The sequence below is a fragment of the Rhineura floridana genome, chromosome 7 (genome assembly GCF_030035675.1).
Source record: "Rhineura floridana isolate rRhiFlo1 chromosome 7, rRhiFlo1.hap2, whole genome shotgun sequence".
Classification (NCBI taxonomy): domain Eukaryota; kingdom Metazoa; phylum Chordata; class Lepidosauria; order Squamata; family Rhineuridae; genus Rhineura; species Rhineura floridana.
The window spans coordinates 84,183,903-84,206,067 of NC_084486.1; the positions used below are offsets into that span (position 1 = coordinate 84,183,903).

At 41.3% G+C, this 22,165-nt stretch overlaps 1 protein-coding gene across 2 annotated transcripts in view; it reads right to left on the minus strand.

Moving 5' to 3' along the window:
• Positions 1-18,421, minus strand: part of WBP1L (WW domain binding protein 1 like) — an 83,430-nt gene extending 65,009 nt beyond the window's left edge. Inside the window, exon 1 of one of the 2 annotated variants that reach the window (XM_061636145.1) lies at positions 18,324-18,421. In XM_061636145.1, coding sequence (XP_061492129.1) covers positions 18,324-18,407 — 84 coding nt within the window. In that variant the 5' untranslated portion in view covers positions 18,408-18,421. Of the gene's footprint in view, positions 1-18,182; positions 18,300-18,323 lie in introns of those variants that run through there. The other variant, XM_061636144.1, reaches the window with a different exon arrangement.
• Positions 18,422-22,165: the final 3,744 nt, after the last annotated feature.

The following is a 22,165-nucleotide window of genomic DNA, read 5'->3' on the forward strand; positions in this document are numbered from 1 at the left end:
TAAGAAATTTAACATTGGAGTCTATAATAGTGCAGGCATGCTCAGTAAGAACCAACTGTCAGTGTTCTAAAAGCCAGACTTGCATTTGGCTTGGCTAATCAGGGGGCCACACCCAGGTCAGACATTTATTCTACTTTAAACAGTCATGGCTTTCCCAAAAGAATCCTGGGAAGTGTAGTTTGTGAAGGGTGCTGAGAGTTGCTAGGAGACTCCTATTCCCCTGACAGAGCTCCAGTGGGCAGAGCGGTTGAACAGTCAGTCCCTGTTCTGGTGATCAGGCCTATCTAGTCCAGCATCCTGTTCTCACAGTGGCCAACCAGATGCCATGGGGAACCACACAAGCAGGACCTAAGTGCAACAATACTTTCCCTTTCAACAGTGGAGGCAGAACACAGAAATCAGAGTTAGTAGTCATTGATAGTATTATCCTCTATGAATTTGCCCAATCCTTTTTTAAAAACCATCCAGGTTGGCAGCCATCAGTCACTACACTGTACAGGAACAAATTTCATAGTTTAGATATGCGCTATATGAAGTGCTTTTTCTGGTCTGTCCTAAATCTTCCAACATTCATTGGATGGCTCTGGGTTCTAGTCAATGGAGACTGGTCCATTAGGGCAAATGTGGCAGTGACCCAGCAATGTCAGTCAGCCTCCCGCTTGCCTGTTTTCTTACTTATAACCAGTGGAAAGTGCCATGGGTCCCAAGGAGAACCTTTGGCAAGATTAGGAGGATGAAGAGTGAGATACAGGGGGTTGCTAGTACTGATGAAAGGAATGAAGGAGGCATGGAGGAAATGCCTCCAGAAGCTTCTGGGCTTGTTAACAGAATTGCTGACAAAAGAAAAGAAAATCACCTGAACCAGCCAGTGAAGAGTCTTCACTGGCACCCAGCTCAGACCTAGCTGTTGAACAGATAAATTATAACAAACAGCTGGTCTCTCAGAGTGAGCATAGTGAAAGCAACTTGTCAGAGCCAGAGATAACCGTATCTTCAAGGTCAAGAAGGCTGGAGAAAAGTTGGTTGCAATTAGGTCAATTTTGTTTTGTTCCTACAACATCCACCCACCCCGCCTTGTAGCACTTGTGAGAAGGAGACAGAATTAACATGTAGAAGTGCCCATCCCCTCTCTGATTTAAAGGTGTAGTGAAGCCTGTTTAGATATGTTGCAACAACTCATCTGTTGTTGCCTCCACATACCTAGTATGTTCCTGAGATATACCAAGCCAGTTTCTGTGTTGTATCTTGAAACACGCTTTGTTTGGTCCAGTTCTGTATCCTGATTCAAGCCTAGAGTGCGATGCTGTGTTCCAGTACTGACGTCTGGGATAAAGCTTCATGCAGGAAAAAAGTCAGTCTTTGGGTCCTGAGTCAGCTTTTTTGGTTGGGAGCCAGAACACAAGGGGTGGCACTTGACTGTCAGCTTCCTCCTCCTTATTGCCCTTGTACAGCTAAGCTGGGAAGATGATGAGGGCAAAACCAGAATTAAGTGACTGTCATTGGTTCTGGCTCCACTTACTGTTGGTCCCTTCATCTTTTGCCCTACCAGCACCAACCTCTAGTATTACGAGAGAGGGAGAAAAATGTATCGGTATTTACCTGAGGGCCATGTTTACCCTTGGCTAACTGTCCAGGGATGAGTTTGGCCAAAAATAGATGTGGCCAGCCCACACTCTTGCATACACACACTCATAATGCATAAACACAGGCAGGCAACCCCCCCTCCATCTGTTACCTAATCAAGCTATTGACTAGGGAGGAGGCAACTTCCATCCCCATCAGGGCAGTGTGTCTAATTTTCTTTTTTGCCTCCACTGGTGAGGTCTTGAGGGGGCCAGATCAGACACACACACACAACTGTGGGTTGGCCACCCTGGCCAAAAGCCTCTTGGATGAGGAGGGATCATACCTGCAAGATTCTAATTCAGACTGATCACCCATGCCTTATAAGGTATTCTGAAAGGTAATACTAAAATACTACCCACACTGTATATCTAGTATTGCTATTACTTTCCAGTATACCCTTATGTAAATGAAAACTACTATTTTTTTAAGGGCCATTGATCATACCTGCAACACCAAACTTGAGGGTTCTGTAATTCAGTGCATCACAATCACAAGCTCTCCAGCCTTTCCTGACCTTTGGGACCACAGACGTTGCTGGACTTCAACTCCCATCAGCCCCAGACAGAAGGGCCAATGGTCAGGAATGATGGGAATTGTAGTCCAACAACATCTGCAGCCCCAACAGTAGGGAAAGGTTACATTTGGATTCTTCATTCTGCTTGCACAATTTTGGGCTCACTCAGAATTTACCATATGATCTGGGGTTAGGAGGGGAAAAATGGATTTGGAATATTGTAGAGGTATAACCTTGGGGGGATTGGAATCTGTGGGAAAGAATCTGAGGTTACATTGAAGGGAGTAACTCAAGGAATGCAATTTTGGATTCTTCATTAACAAAATCACTTCTTTCAGCCAGCCCAAAATATTCCAGGGATGGGTTTGGCCAAAAGTAGATGTGGCCACCCCACACTCTTGCATACACACACTCATAATGCACACAGGCAGGCACCCCCCTCCATCTGTTACCTAAACAAAGCAAAATAAGGAGAGCAATCAATCCAACACCAACTTTGTGTTTTATTCTTCCTCAGTCTAGAGCTATCCAGAAAGAAGCATGTTTTTCACAATTCAGTGTGCCTTCAAATGGTCTGTTTCATCTAAAGCAAGACTGTTGTTTAATCAAGACAAAGTACAAGGCTAGTGGACCTGTACTTTGTAAATCTTAGCCTTGCTTCAAACCACAAAATGCTCATCTTGGGCAAATCAAATTGAAGTGTCTGTTGTAATATGAAAAACCAAAACATACTGATTTATCTCACATACTTATTAGTAGAGATGTGAAGGCCCAGAAAAAATCTGGAAAAATTCGGGGGGGGGGAGGTTTTTTCCTCATCTTTTTTTCAGCTCAGGCTCACCTCCAGCAGTCCCTGATTACTGCCTCAAGGTCCAAGAATTCATCCCTCTTTTGGAAGCTTGTAACCAGGGGTTGGGCCAATGCTCCCACCACAGTGAATTACCATATCCCTGCAAATACATGGGAGCTGTATTTCCACGACATCTTCTCCAGTGGTCAAATCAGGGTTGAAAGGGCAGAGAACCTTACAAATGATCTGCCAAATTGGTCCCCAGTTTCCGTCAATGAGGTCAACTCTTTAATCGCTAACCTGAAGTTGGGTAAAGCCCCAGGGCCTGACAACATTATCCCTGAAGTAATTAAATCTAACCCAGAGTGGTGGGCCCCGGCCCTGGCAGCTCTATTCACAAGTATTGATCGAACTCTCTGTATACCCGAGGATTGGGGTCTTGCCACTATTATCCCAATCTTTAAAAAGGGCAGTTGGGCGGACCCAGCCAATTATAGGCCTATCACCCTCCTGAACATCCTAAGCAAGCTTTATGCAAGTCACTTACTAACAAAATTGCAAACTTGGATGGAACAGGAAAATATTCTGGAGAAGGAGCAAGCTGGCTTCAGGGCGAGTCGTTCCCCCTTGGACGTTTTCGTTTTACAACATCTTGTCAAAAAATATACCTCTAAGCCAGGGGGTGTTCTTTATGCTGCCTTTATTGATTTTAAGGCAGCATTTGATTCTATTCCAAGAGACAAACTCTGGTCCAAACTCGAATCCATCAATATTGACAGACGCTTATTAGCACTGATTCGCGGCCTATATCAGAACACCCAGGTCCGGATAAGATGTAACTGTGCTGGTAATCTATCTAGACCCATTACCACTCTTAAGGGAGTTAAGCAGGGCTGTATTTTAGCCCCCACACTGTTCAATCTGTATAGCAACTCCCTAATTAAAAGCCTGATGCAAAGCCCTACGCACCACCCTACTCTGTCAAATAGACCTCTTTCTATTCTACTATATGCAGATGATGCAGTACTTTTGTCTTTCACAAGTACCGGCCTTTGTCGCTTATTAAGAGCCCTTTCCAGCTATTGTAATAATGACTTGCTGGTAATTAACCACAGTAAATCTAAGGTTGTAGTATTCACTAGGAAGAGGGTGAAACATTGGTGGCGAGTAAACGGTACTACCATAGAACAAGTTCTATCATATAGGTATCTGGGAATAACCCTTCATTCTTCCGGACTATGGGACCTGCAGACAAAAAATGCTAGAGCGAACGCTATAAGAGGGCGGACAATTTGTTCCATCTGCGCTGCAGGTATTCTCTGTCAAAGTCATTTCGCAATTATTATATGGTGCCCAGATAAGTGTCTACGGTGGCCATACTCCTTTTGAAATAATCCAATCTAAGGAACATATTCGGCACCCCGCCTTGTGTTTCGAACGCAAAATTACGCCTTGAAGCCGGTCTGCCTACCATCGAGACTCGCATATGGGTGCTCAAATTTAGGTATTGGCTAAAATTGATTTTTGTTCCAGTCGGTCTGGCTCCCCTTGTGTTATCGGACAATTATCAATCAAAATGGAAGAAATCCTTATTCACTAAACTCGCCGTCCTAGGTTTCTCCCCTTCCAATATCTTAGTGCTAGGCTTCTCTAAAGCAAAGTCAGCCATTACGCAGAGAATCCTTGACATGGATTTCCAAAACCTCCTGTCCCTTGCTGGTCTTAACCTTGATTTTAACCCCTACCCTAAGGCCTTTACCCCGGCGCATTACCTAGACTTCCTCCATATACCCAGACTCAGGGAAGCATTTACATTGGCCAAACATAACGTCCTACCATCTGCACTTCTAGAGGGTAGGTTCCAAAAAATCCCTCTTGCTGAACGTTATTGCCCATGCTGTTGAGACTGTAAGTCACGTTTTATTAGAATGTGCTTTTTATCACGACCTTCGTAGCAGTTTATTACCCCTATCCTACAGAGGTTTTCGGGTAGGGATGCTGTTTTTTATGTGCAATACCTTTTAGCTGATAAAAAACCCCTAATAACATCTAAGGTAGCGAGCTTCTCTGATGCAGCGATTAAACTTCGCAAAGCGTTGATAAATCAAGGACCGTTGCAACCTGAAGCATGTCTTTAGACTGAGTTCATATGCTTATTAGCATACAAGTATTGCATTGCTAACTCTTTTTATTATGTTTTTATATCTGTATTGTGATATCTGCTGGTCATCGACCGTAATAAAATCAATCAATCAATCATTTTTTTCTGAAGCCTTTTTTGTTTTGTTTTTTCTGAAAAATTGGAAAAATTGAAAAAATGAAGAAAAATGAATTATGGAATGTTTTATTTTAGTATGATGAATAGAATGTTTCATTGAATCTTGGTTCCCCCCCCTTTTTTTCCCCCTCAGTTCTTTTTATGGGAATGGATGCAAAGAAATAACTTTCTTTGTTATTAATGTTGATGGTTTCTTCTGTGTTTTTTTTAATTGGTTTTTGCCTGTTCCTCATAACCTGGTTAAACGAAAGAGGTTCCTTACAGTTCAGGTGTTCCTTACAGTTCAGGATCTTGTAGATCCATTTGTTACAAAAAAAAATAAAATTTTTAAAAAGTAAATTCAATTTGTAATAATTGTACTTTTAATATACCAAATGTGATAATTTTATGCCAAACCAACTTGTACATAATTACATTTGACGTTCCTGAACAGAATGACTTTCAATCTGTAAAAAGTGCTAATATTGCATTTTTTCAATTTTTCCAAAATCTTTCATTTTTTCTGAAACAAAAACTGGAAAAAATGTTTTTTCCATGGCTTCAAAATTTCCAGAAATTTTACATCTCTACTTATTAGCAAGATAAAACAGCACAAATTTTTAAAGAGGGGCTTTCAAACACTGCAGTTGGAACCAGCTATTCCAACCTGAAATTATCTCAGCCAAAAACTCAAGAAAACCATGTTTTTACAATTCACAATAGTAACTATATAGAGTCTTGCAAATATTTTGCTATATACCCTGCCCTTCAATATGACTCAAGAGATTCAAATTCTCTCCCACATATCTGTCCCCATAATTCTACAATTGCCCTTCTACAATATTTCAAATCCAAATCTTTACCCCTAACCCCAGAACAAGTTGTAAATCCCAAAGTCCAAACTCCCAAAATTGTGCAAGCAGAATGAAGAATCAAAATGAAACAAGTCTGTCTAGAGTTTGAGATTATGAGGCACACAATTGCAGAACTATGATCTCAGCAATCCTACAGCAATGCTAACACTTTATCTCAGTTTAAGATCAAAGGAAACAAAGCACTGAAACACTACAGACCAAACACAAAACACGTGAGTCACACTAGAATATCAACATATTAGTAAAGAATTGTGGTAGTAAACATTCTGGATGGTTTTCAAATCCACTGTTCACACAATTTATTGCCTTAACTCAGGACTAAGCCTTTAGCAATGTTGCTATAAGATCATGAGGGCTACTCCATTACTGCTTCAAAATAGGGGACTGTATAAAAATAAATTAAATCTCCAATAAATATAATTTGGTGAATACATAAGGAGAGGCAAAATGGCAATGGACTGCCTTCAAGTCGATCCCAACTTATGGTGACCTTATGACTAGGGCTTTCATGGTAAGCGGTATTCAGAGGTGGTTTACCATTGCCTCCCTCTGAGGCTGAGGCAGTGACTGGCCCAAGGTCACTCACTGAGCTTCATGGCTGTGTGGGGATTCGAACCCTAGTCCAACACTCAAACCACTATGCCACACTGGCTCTCTAAGGAGAGGCAGATGCTGCTGTGTGTCATATACTGCAGCTTGTTCACATAGTGTATTCCTAAAATAATGGCTATTGCTATAGTGCGTATCTAAGGAGAGGCATACACACTATAGCAATAGCCATTATTTTAGGAATACACTATGTGAACAAGCTGCAGTGTATGACACACAGCAGCATGAAGGGTTTCATGAATACCATATCAACATTTTTTTAATGTCAGTTGATATCACAGAGGACCCACTACCTGTGGCACACATATTTGTGTGTCCAAGCATGTCTCAGATCAAACTGGTTTTCACAGCACCCCCAGTTGTAGCCTGGAAACAGCTAGGTCCCAGAAGCACAACCAGCTGCAAGAGTCTTTGGTACTTCTGAGTGCAATTATCACAGACACATATCAGAGAACGAGTGCCCGTGACAAGTAGCAAAATCCAACCACTAGAGCAGCTCTGAAATTTTTGAAAGACCTTGAAGTGTTTGAAAAGCCACACTAAACAGATTTTCCTTAAATAAAAAGAAACTACACACACTCATGTAGCTTTTTAAAAAGGAAACTGAAAGTGAAAATTTTCCTTTGGAGTAAGATTTGCCAGATCAAAAGCTACTAGCAATCTAATCTAGACAATTTCAATGCCTCATTGATATTGTACAAGAATAGACTAGTCACTCAAGGAAACAGCTAGAATTTTTAAGAAAGAGAAAGCAAACAGGCCTTTTCTCTTCCACAGAGATTTTTCCTTCTCTCCCCTCTTTGTCCATTAAAAAAAATTGTTCAGTTTTCGAGCTACTAAGGTAAGATGAGCCAGCTGGCCCATCCTGTTCTCACAGTAGCCAACTAGATGCCTATGGGCAGCCAGCAATCAGGACCTGAGTGCAACAGCACTACTCTCCCCTCCTACAACTGATAGAAACATACGACCTCCAACAGTGAAGGTAGAACATAGCCATCATAGTTAGTAGCCACTGAGAGCCTTTTCTCCATGAATCTGTGTCTTTTAAAGCCATCCAAGTTGGCTTTAATTACTACTAATCCTGGGCTAGAACTAGTGGCACAATAAGAATAACGGTGGTGTGCCTAGCATCTACTCATGTTCTTTGGCACCTGGCAAATGCTTTTTTACTTTTTTTTGAAGGCAAATACTTTTTTGTCTTTTATTAATGGAGGTGGAAACTGGTTTTACTCCCCTGCTGTGATTTTGTGTCTTGTTATTTTGCTGATTTTATTGTTTTTAAATAGTTCTCATAGGATGTGTTAGCTACATTGGGATGAGCAACTCTGAAGGGTGGGGTATAAATTTCCTCGGTAAATGGGAGGTTAGTCTTATTGCTTCACAGAAAGAAACTTCTAATAAATAGCCAGGGAAGAAACCAGCAAATGATCCCTGACATCTGACAGAACCACTACATTCAGTCTAAGGTGAGAATGCCACCTGCTGGATCCTGGTGTTTCAAGAGTGACCTGTTTTGACCCTACTTTGGTTTGCAAGATGAGACATGATCACAAGAACAGGCAGCTATTACTGCTAGTCAAAGGAAGGAAGAATTATCTTGGCTGGAATACAGCCTTATATAAAAGTTAAAAGGTTGGATTTTTAAATAGATTGTTTTATTGATAATGGATTCTCAGAAACTTCATTAGTTACAGGTGAATTAACTCCAACACAAAGTGTTGAGGTGGGGGGTAGAGAGAAGAACTACCTAAGTTAATGCTAATGTTTTATTTTACTACCATGTCAGATAAACATACAGGCATTTAGTTTTGCAAAGTTATACTATAAAGAAACAGGTCAAGGTAAATGTCATGCAATGACTACATTCTTAGTACAGCTCAGAGCTAGATGCTCCTTTTAATTCTTCCGCTTGCTCAAAATTCAGTTCATCAATATTAATACATTCAAGAATCAGTCCCTGGGTTTCATCTCTACCCTACATTGTAATTAAGAAGTGGAACCCATGACAAGGCTAAGGAAGAGGTAAAGGTTATTCATAACTGAGCCTCTATGTTAATGGGCTATAATAAGCAATACAATGGCAGCGGGAATAAATCCTGCATCAATGAGGAAATTTGGTCACCAGCAGATTTAGATACAAGACCTAATGTTGACTGTGCCTTAGTTCTTGGTGTTCTTTACAGAACCCATTCATTTTCACCCATAAATATGCAGAACTGTCATTCATATATACTGGAAAACTATTTTACTTCAAAAGGCTCTTGTGAAATGTAGGAGGACTGCTTGTACAGATAGTAGTAGATTTTCTTTACTGGAAGAAACAAATTATATGCCCAGTAAAGGATGAATAGAGTAGGAGAAGACGTGGATGACTGTGGAGCTTTTTTGCAAACATCCATTTTGCAAACACCTCTTCTGGGAATGAAAACAGTATATTATAGATACTATATTTGAAGGTCCAATGACTGTTAGATGCCGTAATGCCTAACTTAAGATCTAAGTAGCAGGAGACTGTTACTATATACCCATTTTAAAAATGAAGTATTTTATAGTCATTACACATACCCAGTTACATAACACATCATATTAAGATTCTGACATGGTTCAAAACCACAAGCAATCCAAGTTAAATTTAAGAGGTCATTTCAAACTTTACAAGGTTGTTTCACTAAGATCTCTATCTATACAGAATTTAAAAGCTTTAGGTAATATAATGTATATGATAGATTGTGGGTGGGAGTGAATGATGAACCAAGAAATCCAACTATATAGTTGTAAGAAAATACATCAATGACACATCCAGGATGTTGTTTTGCATGCCATGGAATGTAAAGGAATTATCGTTAACACAATTTAGAGTCAAGTCTTAAGCTAAATTAAGTAAACTCAAAAGACTTGATTAATGGTTTCAGAGAACAGGGTTAAAATTGCTAAAGGTAGAATTTTTTGCTTAAAACTGTGTGTATTTTAAGTTGATTTCCCCCCCCCCATTTAACACTGATCTCACTCAAACACAGATCTGAAATACCATTGATTAGTTTAAAGATATGCAATAGCAGCTTTAGTGGACTAATTTTACAGGTGCTCAGACTACAAACCAGCCTTGCAAATAACTTGACAGAAGTCACTAGCCTGCAAGAATACTTATCCACCCAACCCACCCATACAGATCTATTGCAAGTCATTTGTGAAACACTGATGGCCTAGAATCTCCAACAGCTTCCCTGCCCAGAGGCAACTTTTATTCATTGCTAAGGTTTCTATCATTTTTATTGGCCTTGATCTCTGCATTGAAACAGCAGCGCAACGTGCAGAAGCTTAGCATTCACAGTTGTTCCCAATATAGAAATCAAGTGATGGGAAATTCTTCACCTGCTCAACAGAAATTAAGCTTACTCATCACAGGCTACCACTTCAGTAGTCATCTACAAGCCTAACATAAGGGCTTAACATTTTATATTTTGGTTGCAGTTTCTTCAAACCAGAATGTCCCCAAAGCAGTTTACAGGCAGTATACAACCTTTTAAACATACCACTACTATTTGAACTATTAAACTGAGAGGATTAAAGATCTCATAGCAGCAATCCAATGTACAAATCAAATATAGCTCACCTTTTTAAAAAAGCAATTAAAAACAAAGCCAAGAGTTCCTGCTTCCTGGCATTTCCCCCATTGCTTGAAAAAAAATATTGCAAGGAGAGCCTTTATCTAGTATCCAGACACAATCTTGAGATACTTTAAAGTTGTTGAAGTTTCATAACCTACAAAAAAGGACTGACCCATAAATTAGAGGGTACTCATTGGGTGGATTGTCAGAAAACTAGCAACTTGTTTAAAATAAGGTACCATAAGGGACTAAGACAAGACTGTAAAATTGAAGGAACCAGCAGTTATACCCTTAACATACAAGATTCCCAAGATGCTTTGAAATCAGTGCCACAGGGCTTTCATCAATCCTACATGCAAGGACACAAAGGCAGGCACAACAAGATACTATAGCCACACACTCACATGAGCCTGTGGCCTCATTTTGAAGATTTTCAAGTCTTACTCTGCCCTATTTGCCAGGAGGCATCCACCCCCCATATGTACACCCTTACTATGGTTGCAACATGTTCAGCGAGCTCTGCTGCTCCTCCATGCCTACATGGCCTTTTGAAAGCTGCACAAAGGGGCCAAAAGTTCACCTACCTCCTCTACTAAGAGACCAAAGCAACTGCCATTATACAGCACATGTGTACTACAGCAAAACGTTACTAGCAGAATAGGGATCAAGTATCAATATCAGTACAGAGCATCAGTTGTGCTTCCATGCCATTGCTCGGGGAGTAGCATTCAGCACTATGATTTGCACCCACAAAAAAGTACCCCAATAAGATTGGACTGGAAAGTTGTGTTTTCCATGCTTCTATTTTCTTTAAGAAACATTTAAGAGCATATTTTCCTCCATCACCATATCCATCAAAGAACATAATGTTGTTGTCACTATAAAATTCCAACCTCTATGAATTCCTTTTCCCACTTACACATCAACACAAACTAGCAGACTGTGATGTCCCTGTATATATATAATACTGTAAATATGGTAAGTGCGAGTTTATTAGAGTATAAGTGGTAAGTAGACTGAGTGAGAGGGGGGTTGTTCTGTTCAGTTGGTTCTGTCGGTTGGTTCTGAGGATTTTGGAGGGTTGGTTGGTTTTGGAGTGGGTTGTTGGGTGGATTGGATTAAGCGGGTAGTGAGGCAGGATATTGATGACTAAGAAACATAAAGAGTAATGCATCTTATGAAACCACATGCTTGTTGACTAAACCTTTAAGTAATCTTGTTATTCGCTGTGTATATCAATAAATATTTCTTGGTTTACCAAGACGCCTCATCCTTGGCTGGGTTTTCACAGACCAGAAGGGTGGGCAGGGCATATACCAAGGTTGGGAAACAGTATCAATGGTGGCAGCAGTGAAGAGATAGTGTAACAGAGCAACCCAGGGCTGCAATCTTTATAAGCACAAAGATACAGGGGGGTTGAGGCCTGTAAGTGCACCCAGACACAATGTAGCAATAAGCCAGGAGGAGATGAAGGCACAGTCTCAAGGCAATATTGTTTACAGGGAGTGTGTGGTGGTGCTGCCAAGCAGTGGGATCTTGAGAGCTCTTCGCTAGAGCCGGTGAGAGAACTGTTTTGAGAGCAGGATCCTGAGGTGGGACCGTGACAAGGCGGTGACCATGGGAGCCTGACACAGACCTATTACAAATGTTCTCCATCAATACACTACCAACACGTCCAAAACTTTTTTTAACATATTCAGTATTCAATAGATAACTTCTCTCTACATCTTTATTACTATGTGGAGTCAGCAGTTTCCACTAGATTGTCCTAACAATATTATTCCTTTTCCATTCTGCTTACACTACTACATATTTCACTCATTTATTGCACTGATAAGATCATACACAATCCGGGCTATACTGCACTAACATCCATAAAAAGATGCATGAAGATGAATCAAACCTAACGCATAAGGCTCTCTGTGCTTGCAGCCTTTCATTTCCAAACAATCTAAATAGTATGACCATCATACATCTCTTTCACATCAAACAGGCAACTGTAATTTCAATCAAAATGGCAAAAACAAGATCAGGAAGTATCAAGCAGGAAATATCAAGAACCAGATTCTGTATCTTTAGAGTTCGTGTGAATCATGAGTCTCTTTCAGCATTATATTCTATGAGGCTTGAAACCCTACAGCTGACATAATTAAGCACCAGTTGAACATGTTCTTGTTTAACCAGGTTTTTGGTGTGTGATTTGTTTTACATCAGGGTACAGCTCCCCTTCAGATATTATTGCTCCTCTGCTGCATTTTTACTGGAATGTAGCGATTATTATATGTTTGTTTATTAAATTTATATCCCAGAAGGAGCCCAGGGCAGCAAACAAATGATGAAACACTAAAAACATCTTTAAAACAAAACATCTTTAAAACAAAACATTTTATAGCTATTTTTATTTTAGATGGTTGTTTAAATTATTTATTATGTGACACCACCTTGTGCTCCAGATTAGAAGGATACAAAAACATCTAAATAACTACTGAAATTTCACTTCAGCATGTGAAATTCAGCTACACACACACACACACACACACACACACACACACACACACACACTCACTCAATGTTATCCCAGTAGCTCCTCGGGTATCTTACATCTCTCCACACCTTTATTTATTAAACAAAATTTATATACCACTTAATTGTAAATGAAACTTCTAAGCGGTTACAAAGAAAATAAGATGTACATGAAAATTGTCAATAAAAATCAAAGTTAACAAAATATGAATAAAATTAACACTTACAATTATACATTATAAGCAAAAATTACAGATTAAAATACATGTCTGGGTAAGCTTCCGAAACAGAAGTTTTTAGCAGGTGCTGAAAGAATACAGTGAATACAGCACCTGCCTAATGTCAATGGGCAGGGAGTTCCAGAGTGTATGAGCTGCCACACTAAAAGATCAATTCTTTACAAGTGTACAATGAACATTATGTGATATTTGTAAATGTGCTAGTTCCACAGATTGAAGTGGTCGAGTGGGCATATATGGGGTAAGGCAATCGTTCAAGTAAACCGATCCTAAGCTGTTAAGGTTTCCCACCAACAGCACAGACCCTATTTTCCAAAAACCGTATGAGATTTCTCAAAGCTCCACTCCCTTCTTTAATGGCCTTTTCCCTTCTCTCTCTCTGCCCCCCATCCATCCATCAGCACATACCTCACTGACAGCTCTGTTCCCATGCCCAGATATCCTGGCCTCTGGGAATCAGTCCCCTCTCTCTCCCTCAAGCATCCTAGACCCTGCACCTCTGCTAATTGAGCATCCTGTTTTTGTTCCAAAATTCCCAGCAACAGGATAAACCCTACCTTAGGTCCTGTGTGAATTTTTTTCCAGCCACTTCCCTCTAAGAAGCAGAGCTTGGAAGTAAGTAGCCACAAGTAACAAATAACTCGTAATTCATTGTTTTTCTGAGGAACAAGTGTGTAATTCCTTTACATTTTGATTGTAACAGAACTAGGAGTAACTTTATTACTTTTGTGGAGTAATTGTAATGTTTCCAGGATTACTTTTGGGCATTACTTGGGGGGGAAGCAGGGGAAGTCTTCTGCTCCTCTGATTTGTGGATGAAAATCATGCCTCAAACTGGGCTTCTGTGCAGTGTCGTTCTTCCCTCATGCTCTGTGGGTGGGTAGGAGGCGACGAGGGAGGAGGTGGAGAGTGAGACGGGGTGGAGTGGAGAAAACAATTGTTTTAAAAAATGGATGGTAGTGGTGAAGAATGGAGTGGAGGGAAAAAAGAGCTGGAGGGCAAGAACATGGATAAAGGAGGAGAAGGAGGCAGCAGCAGAATGGAGATAAAGAACTGTGGAGGTGAAATATGACTCTCTCTCTCTCTCTGTGTGCGTGTGAGAGAGAGAGAGAGAGAGAGAGAGAGAGAGAGAGAGTGAGAGAGAGAGTGAGAGAGAGTGAGAGAGAGTGAGAGTGAGTGAGAGTGAGAGTGAGAGTGAGAGTGAGAGTGAGAGAGAGAGTGAGAGTGAGAGAGAGTGAGAGAGAGAGTGAGAGTGAGAGTGAGAGTGAGAGTGAGAGTGAGAGTGAGAGTGAGAGTGAGAGTGAGAGTGAGAGAGAGAGAGAGTGAGAGAGAGAGTGAGAGAGTGAGTGAGTGAGTGAGTGAGTGAGTGAGTGAGTGAGTGAGTGAGTGTGAGAGAGAGAGAGAGAGAGGTGAGTGAGTGAGTGAGTGAGTGAGTATATGAATATACTGTGTTTGCACTTGGCACACAAAGTGGCCTCCACCACCCTCTCTGGCTACTGTGCTGCATTTGCAGTATTTTAATGTTTGCTTGGGTGAGTGTCCCTTAGTTGGTGGCAGGGCAGGGCCCGGGAGGTGGTTAACTGAGAGAGATTATGTTTGCTGGCTGAGGGGGGGGGTTGCACTTGGTTTGACATGCAAAGATCTGAGTAGTGGCTTCTGCCTGCCTCCCAACCTCCCTTACCAGTGGAGAGACCACCATTGCTATCTTATGGATAAAAAGAATTATTCTACTACCTCTGTGTGTGTGTGTTTATTTTTAATGTTGTTTTAGGCTACTTAGATGTGCAGCAACCAAGGCTAGCACCTTGTAGGTGGTTTTTTTTTTAAAAAAAGCTGAAATGTAATTGTAGTGATTACTTTCGAGAAAAAGTAATCAGTTACTTTCAGAGCAATTATACTTGTAACGGTGATTACTACTTTTTTGGGCCATGTAACTGTAACTATAATTTATTACTTTTTAAAAGTAATCTTCCAAGCTCTGTTCAGAAGTTACACTGTTTGGCAATATTCTATGGACTTCCCCCTCAGCAGTAAACCTTTGCAAATAGTTTATGGCATCATACCGCACATCCAAGAGAGAGACTTCAAGACGGGCAGTTTTCAACCTGTTAACTAGAGTTTATTATATGTATGTCATTTCATTCAAAAGCCTGAAGACTCCAAACACTCCCCTCTAGTCTTAAATTACAACTATCTAGAACAGCAACTCAAAACAAGAATCTGCATGTTTGTATCTACAAGTGTGACTGTAGAATGTCAGTCTATGCAAAGGTCTATGTTACTTTTAATTTTTACACACTACTTAGCAATTTTAGGTGCCTTATAAACAAACAACATGATAGGTGTCCACGTTCAAGTACTGTAAAGATATGATGCACAGCAAGGGTATTGAGCTCCTAAATCCAAGAACCACATGTCTATACTGCCAAAAATAATAAGACACACAATCCTGCAATCACCTTCCCCATCAGCTGCTTAAACAGCCTCTCTATCCCTCATACATTATCCAGGACAATCTCCCCAACCCCTAGCGTAACATCCCTGGGAACACCTTGTACCTCTGCATTGCTTCGAGTATATAATACCCACCCCATATACAAGATCTCTGTCCCCCTCAGTCCAAGCACGTGGATGAGAATAGAGAGCAAGTGAAATCTCTGTTGCGATGAATATTGAAAACTTTGCAATAAGGAGGTTATTTTTAATTTTGGAATGCCCTCCCAATGGAAATACACCACATATCCTCATTTCATTTTTTAAAGATGCCCTTTGAAGACTTTCTTGTGTCAACAGGCCTTTTCAGTTGGGTGGCCAATTTTATGCTATTGGCCAGTTCTTTACAACACTTTTTTTTACATTTCTTATGTTTACTGTGATTTAATATTTGCCATACACTGCTTAGATGCTTTCGATACGAATTAGCTGTATATATATATTTCTATAAATAATTTTTTCTAGACTTTGATACATTTGGATTTGAATCTTGAATCAGTGTATTAAAAATCAGCCATCCTGAATTCACCACCCTCTTTCTTAGATCAGAAGGCTTCCTGTCCAAGCCTTCTCCTAAACTTTCCACCTGCTACTTCAGCCCACACCTTTCTTTTCTTAGGACCAATGCAGGACTTCTCTTTCAGTGAAGAGAAATTTCTACTTCCTCACAGTTAAATTAATTTTCAACATTCCATAACAAGCTCTCCCTCTATGCAATGGGAATGTTTAGGGATACAGAGGTATGCAGCAACTGGTTCACAAGCAGTTGACAGGTAGCTTATAACACTTGATGCTAGATCCTCTTCCTTGAGTGGGAGGTAATGAGGTTCGCAAGTCATCATTTGGCTACTAATGTACAGTTATTAGATGATGGGCAAGAAAGAGCAACAATGTCATGGAAATGGGAATGCATAGAAGAGATAAGAAGGATCCATTTTTAGTGGGTGGCACCTATGTCTAACACATCCCAGATTGAATCAAGTATAGAGATAAATCCAACATATATGAGCAAAACCTATAAGGCTTGTCACACCCATAAAATTTATATGGCATAAACTATCCCTGGAAAGATGAAATGGTGACAACATGTTCTTCAAGCAAAATTTAAACCTAGCATGTTTATACGATAAAAAGCATAAAAAGAACACAACTAAGCTGAAGGAATTACCAAGTACAGCTGACGCTGAACAAGACACCTTGCTCTTAGCACCACAGACCCCCTTATCTCTTTGATATGGCAAAGGCTCCTTCCTTAACAGCCTTACTTTCAAATATACAAAATACATACTTGGACAAAACCTGCTCCATTTCAGCTCTTTGATCCTTAAATAACATTACTGAGCCCTTCTCATCCTTTTCCAAAGAAGTTCCACTCTTTCCCAGAGCTCAGTGACATCTTAAAAGCTTTTTTATTATGTATAAAAGTAAAAGGCAAAAGCAGGCTGAAGTAGGTTCAAGAAGCACCTTCCTAAAGCAACACATTTAGCACTAAATTTAGGGAAATATAAATGTAGAAATACTAAGCAGTATTTGAAACACAAACTACTTTTTACCATGATCATTTATTTAGACTATGAGATAGCACTCATTAAGAAGTTTGACACTTGTTCTGCAGCTTCTCATTCTGTGTCCTAGATTTTTTTGTTTAGGTTTAGTGACCTGAAGGTCAGAGATAAAATGCCTAGAGAGAACACAATGTTCACCCACTAGTTTCTGTAGGTTTCCATTTATGAAGTCTGAGAGGTGTCCATTCATTCACCCAGAAGAAACTGTCCTGTTCGGCTTACATGCTTCATAATCTGATGAATAAGACTCTTGTCTATGCAGACTTGATAGCCTTTTTAAAAGTATCTCAATGCTACCATTTTTGGCTGCCACAGATTCAAACATAGTTACTTTTTTGAATTAGAGTTTTAGACATCACACATTTCTTACACGTTACACAGGGCACCTGTTCATGCAGTGCTTTGTACACAGGTATAAACAGTCTAATACAGAACACACACCATGTTAAGGACATATGTTTATTACTTTCAGATTAGCTCTTCAAAATAAACAGGAGCATCAACTGGAAAAGGACCAAGCTCTTGCCATTATATATCCTATAGGGCCAAGCAAATACTATGCCCCTACATCCTTCTCAAGAGGCAGCTTGTGTATATTGAATATAAAGATATCCAAACCCAAGTGCAAAACAACACACAAGAAACAGCCCACATAAGTACCTAGTTACACTTGTACACTGAATAAAACACATACTGTATATGCAATCGCGAATGACAACTTCCTTGCATATTTCGTTTTTTCCTCTATCGGGGGGGGGGGTATGAGAAGCTTGTAGTAGGAGACAACCCAAAACACCTTCTACGAGAAGTACATCATTCCACGAATTACATCCTCCATCCAGCAATTATATCCCTTCATCTCCTTCAAGCACCTCTTTTTAAGCTCCCATCACCCCGCAGGCCTTTTTGAGCAGCCACTACCCATGCCGTAGCACTCCCTGCAAAATGCAGAGGCGTTCCTGTAGCTCCTTCCGCTTCGCTCCCTGACCCCTTTTGGCTTCCACACCCTACCCTTCGCTCTCCTCACCTCAGAGGCCTGAACCCCAAAGTCCCCACTCCCCACTCCCGTTGCCCCTCTCCTACCTGCGCGGGCTCCACGCTGGCCGGCAACCCCTCGGGCAAGGCCTGGAAGAGGAGCAGAGCCATTGCACCGAGGAGCCTCCTCTCCATCCCCCCCACCCCCCGTTCCCCAGCTAACTTCACCCGGCTACCGCGACGTCTGACCCGTGAACTGGAGTACCCCGAGATGCTCATCCCTCCCATGCTACGCTTCCCATTGGGCAGCAGGAGGACCTTCCTTCCTTTCATTGGGCTTTGCCACTGCTATTTAAAATACTGCTGCAGAAGTGGAGACATGAGGCATAGGTTCCGCCCTCTCGGGCGACACCAATAAAAGGAGCTAGGAAGCGGCCATGTTAAGTGTGGCGGAAATTGGTTAGCGAGAAAGCGAGGGAGACTCCTCCAACTTTATAAAAGTCATTTAAAGAGACAGCGATTGGGAAACTTGGGAAGTGAGACGCTAATAGTGACCTGTTTAATTCGGCCTTCAATCACTGCTACGGTGGGCATAAAGTTAGAATTAACTCTTCTTTCAAGCCGCAATCTTTTGTATAGCTTACTTAGTGTAAGCCAGCCTCACTGAATACAGTTGGTCTTCTGTTCTGAGTAAGGATACAAAAGATCGGTACGGGGAACACACAGTCAAGCATTATTTATTATTATTATTATTTATTAAATTTATATCACTTCTTTCTTCCCAAAGGAAGTCCAGGCTCGATACACATCCCACATTACAAAGAGCATTAATGCTTGGCACAGAAAGATACATTCATGTAAACAGCGTACTAATTGTCAATGCCTGAGTGGCAAATAAAATAAAAATTGAACCCATCTCCATGGGCAATTAAGTCATTGATAGATCCACCATATCTAAATCCTGACCTTCCTGATGTCGATACTAAGTGGAAAGGCTTAGAGAAAAAACTAACCAATCTTAAGGCTAGACCACAACATTGGTTAGTTTTTCTCACCCTCCTACTTATTTAACAAACTTTTATGTTGCCTTTCTTGACAGTTCACAGTGGCTAAGTCTTAATATACAGAAACACAACAATGAAAAAATGGACACAATCCACTATGATAATCCATCTAAATCCACTTGAAAAGGATCCTTTCGTAGGTACATAGACCATTAGACATGCTGGCATTAACAAAGGTGTGGCAAAATAAAAAGCCAGTTATGTATGAGAGGTAAAACTGGTCTACCTGAGTTTATCTCTCGTTTCTAAAGTATTGTGGAGCAAGATGCTCATTCACATGCCCAACATGTTTCTTTGTGCACCTTCTCAGCAGACACCCCACAGAAACCACGGTTGACTCCACACATTCAGCTATACCCCATTAGCAAATCACTTCCTGAATCTCCCATCACCTGGACACCCAAGCATCTTCTCTTCTCTCAGTTGCTGGACAGCAAATCACAGCATTTCTTGGTCGGAGAGAATGCAGGTTGTCTGTTTGCGCCCTGTGTCTGATGCACATGGCTCTAGCCCTTGGTTTAGGTCAGATAAACTTTTCACTTGTGGTAGCTCCAGTGACTGAAGAGGTGCAGAAAGGAGAAAAAAAAAAGAGATCAAACTGTGTGCATACAAGTGGCATGGCATGACAGCTATCCAGCTGATAATAGTTTTGGTTTTATAAAGACCTGTGCAACTGATCAAAATGCTAGGAAACTGGGGAAGCTCTGCAAGTGGCTAATCATTCAATGAATACTGGCCATTCAGGATGGTTTGAAGGAACAACAACTAACCCATTAAGCAGGAATTGGACCAGCTGACCAACCAGTTTCAGATATGTTCAAAACTCTTTAAGCTCGCTTTTATGTGAAGCAGCCACTTTGCTGAAATTAAGCAGGGTTGGGTCTGGTTACCTTGGGATGCCAGCTACCTTGAGTTTAGGGTTGCCAGGTCAGAAGCATCCCCAAACCTGAGATTTTAGGGGCGGGCCCAAGTGATGTCACGGAGCGGGCCCAAGTGATGTCGTTAAGCATGATACATTAAGCATCAATCACAGTTGCTTGGAGCGTACAATTACAAAAAATATCTGACTGGAAATTAAGCTTGACATCTTAGCTAAAAGATGGAGCCTGGGTAGGGAACATTTAATCTAGCCTACTTGCTTTCGGCTTAAGTGCCTTCAGGCCAGGCCAGTCACCAGAAGGTCACTGCAGGAAGAAAGGAGCCTAGTGTTGTGGAGATATTAGATGGGAGCATTCGGGAGTAAAGATGGATGCCCCTGTTGGCTGCAATTCTAAATACACGTACTAAGGGACTAAGCCCCCATAGAACTCAACAGGACTTACATCTGAGTAGATATAGTTTGGATTATGCTGTTGGTAAAGGTTGACTAGGGATCCTCTGCAAAGACATCCATATCCAAGCAGGGTTGGCAACCCCCTTCCTGGAATGCCCTGCCCTTATCTTTTAATGTGGCTGCTCCAAACTTCTTTACAGATTTGACCCTTCACTTCAGAAAGAGGTCTGAGAAATGAGTAAGGGTAAGAAGATTCTCTAACCTTTCTGTCTGCATAGATGCCCTCATCCTTCCCCTGTGCCCAGCAGAAGCTCTGGGCCAGGCGGGAGTCGGACGCAGTGGCATCTCATAGAGGACACCCTCCCCTTTCATGGGGTGTATGATTTGTCCTGGCCCAGAGCAGATTTTGGGGTGGGCACCCCCAATTACTTATTTTTCCTGTATGTCTTTTGTGCTTTGATTTTGTATAGATGCCCTCTTCTGTGCCCTGCACCCAGCAGAAGACAGGCAGGACACCCTCCCCTTTCATGGGGTATATGATTTGTGCTGTCCCAGAGCAGATTTTAGGGTGGGTACCCCCAGTTACTTATTTTTTTTCTATGTGTTTTTGTCCATTTTGATTTTGCATTGATGTACCTGTGCGTGCCTGGTGCCCAGCAGAAGCTCTGGGCCGGATGGGATGCACTGGCATCTTGTAGAGAACACCCTCCCCTTTCCTGGGGTATATGATTTGTCCTGGCTGAGAGCAGATTTTGGGGTGGGCACCCCCAGTTACTTATTTTTTCCTGTATGTTTTGGTCTGCTTTGATTTTGCATAGATGCCCTCCTCCATGCCCTGCGCCCAGCAGAAGCTCTAGGCCAGGCGGGATGCAGTGGCATCTCATAGAAGACACCCTCCCCTTTCCTGGGGTATATGATTTGTCTGGGCCCAGAGCAGATTTTGGGGTGGGCACCCCCAGTTACTTATTTTTTTCTACGTGTTTTTGTCCATTTTGATTTTGCATAGATGCTTTCCTCCGTGCCCTGCGCCCAGCAGAAGCTCTGGGCCAGGCGGGACACAGTGGCATCTCGTAGAGGACACCCTCCCCTTTCATGGGGTGTATGATTTGTCCTGGCCCAGAGCAGAGTTTGGGGTGGGCACCCCCAGTTACTTATTTTTTATGATTTTATGACATCATCTTGTATTTATGATAATATCAGAAGCCTGATGGTTTTGATTGCATAAATGTATTTTTATTCTTGACGGGGAGAGTCCTCCGATCACAGTGATGTATCATACAGGGTACCCCAATGTATATTTTGGGGTTCAGAGACATGTTAAGTTTGGTTTGAATTTGCTGTAGTTGTCAACTCTTCTTTTTTAGTGTTTTGAACTTTCAAGCAAATAAGGAACTAGGAACTAGGAACCAACTTCAGTGTCGTATCAGTTAAATAGATTAAACAGTTGCGGGGGGTGGTGGCTGACATTTTGGTGTATATCTCGGGAACCAGACCACCTAGAAACTTTTTTTTTTTTTTAATTGAAGCTGAGAGTCCGGATATTAAGGCGTGCTAGCCAGAGAGCCGGAGGGTCCCCCCAAAAACCAGAGACTCCAGCCGAAAACTGAGACCTGGTAACTCTACTTGAGTTCCATGATAGAAGAAAGGCAGAATATAAATGTCCTAAATAAAATAAAAAAATAATAGCTTGATAAAAGCGTTTATGCTCACCAACTAAAGCTGGGCCAACAACAGCCATTGAAGATATATTACCT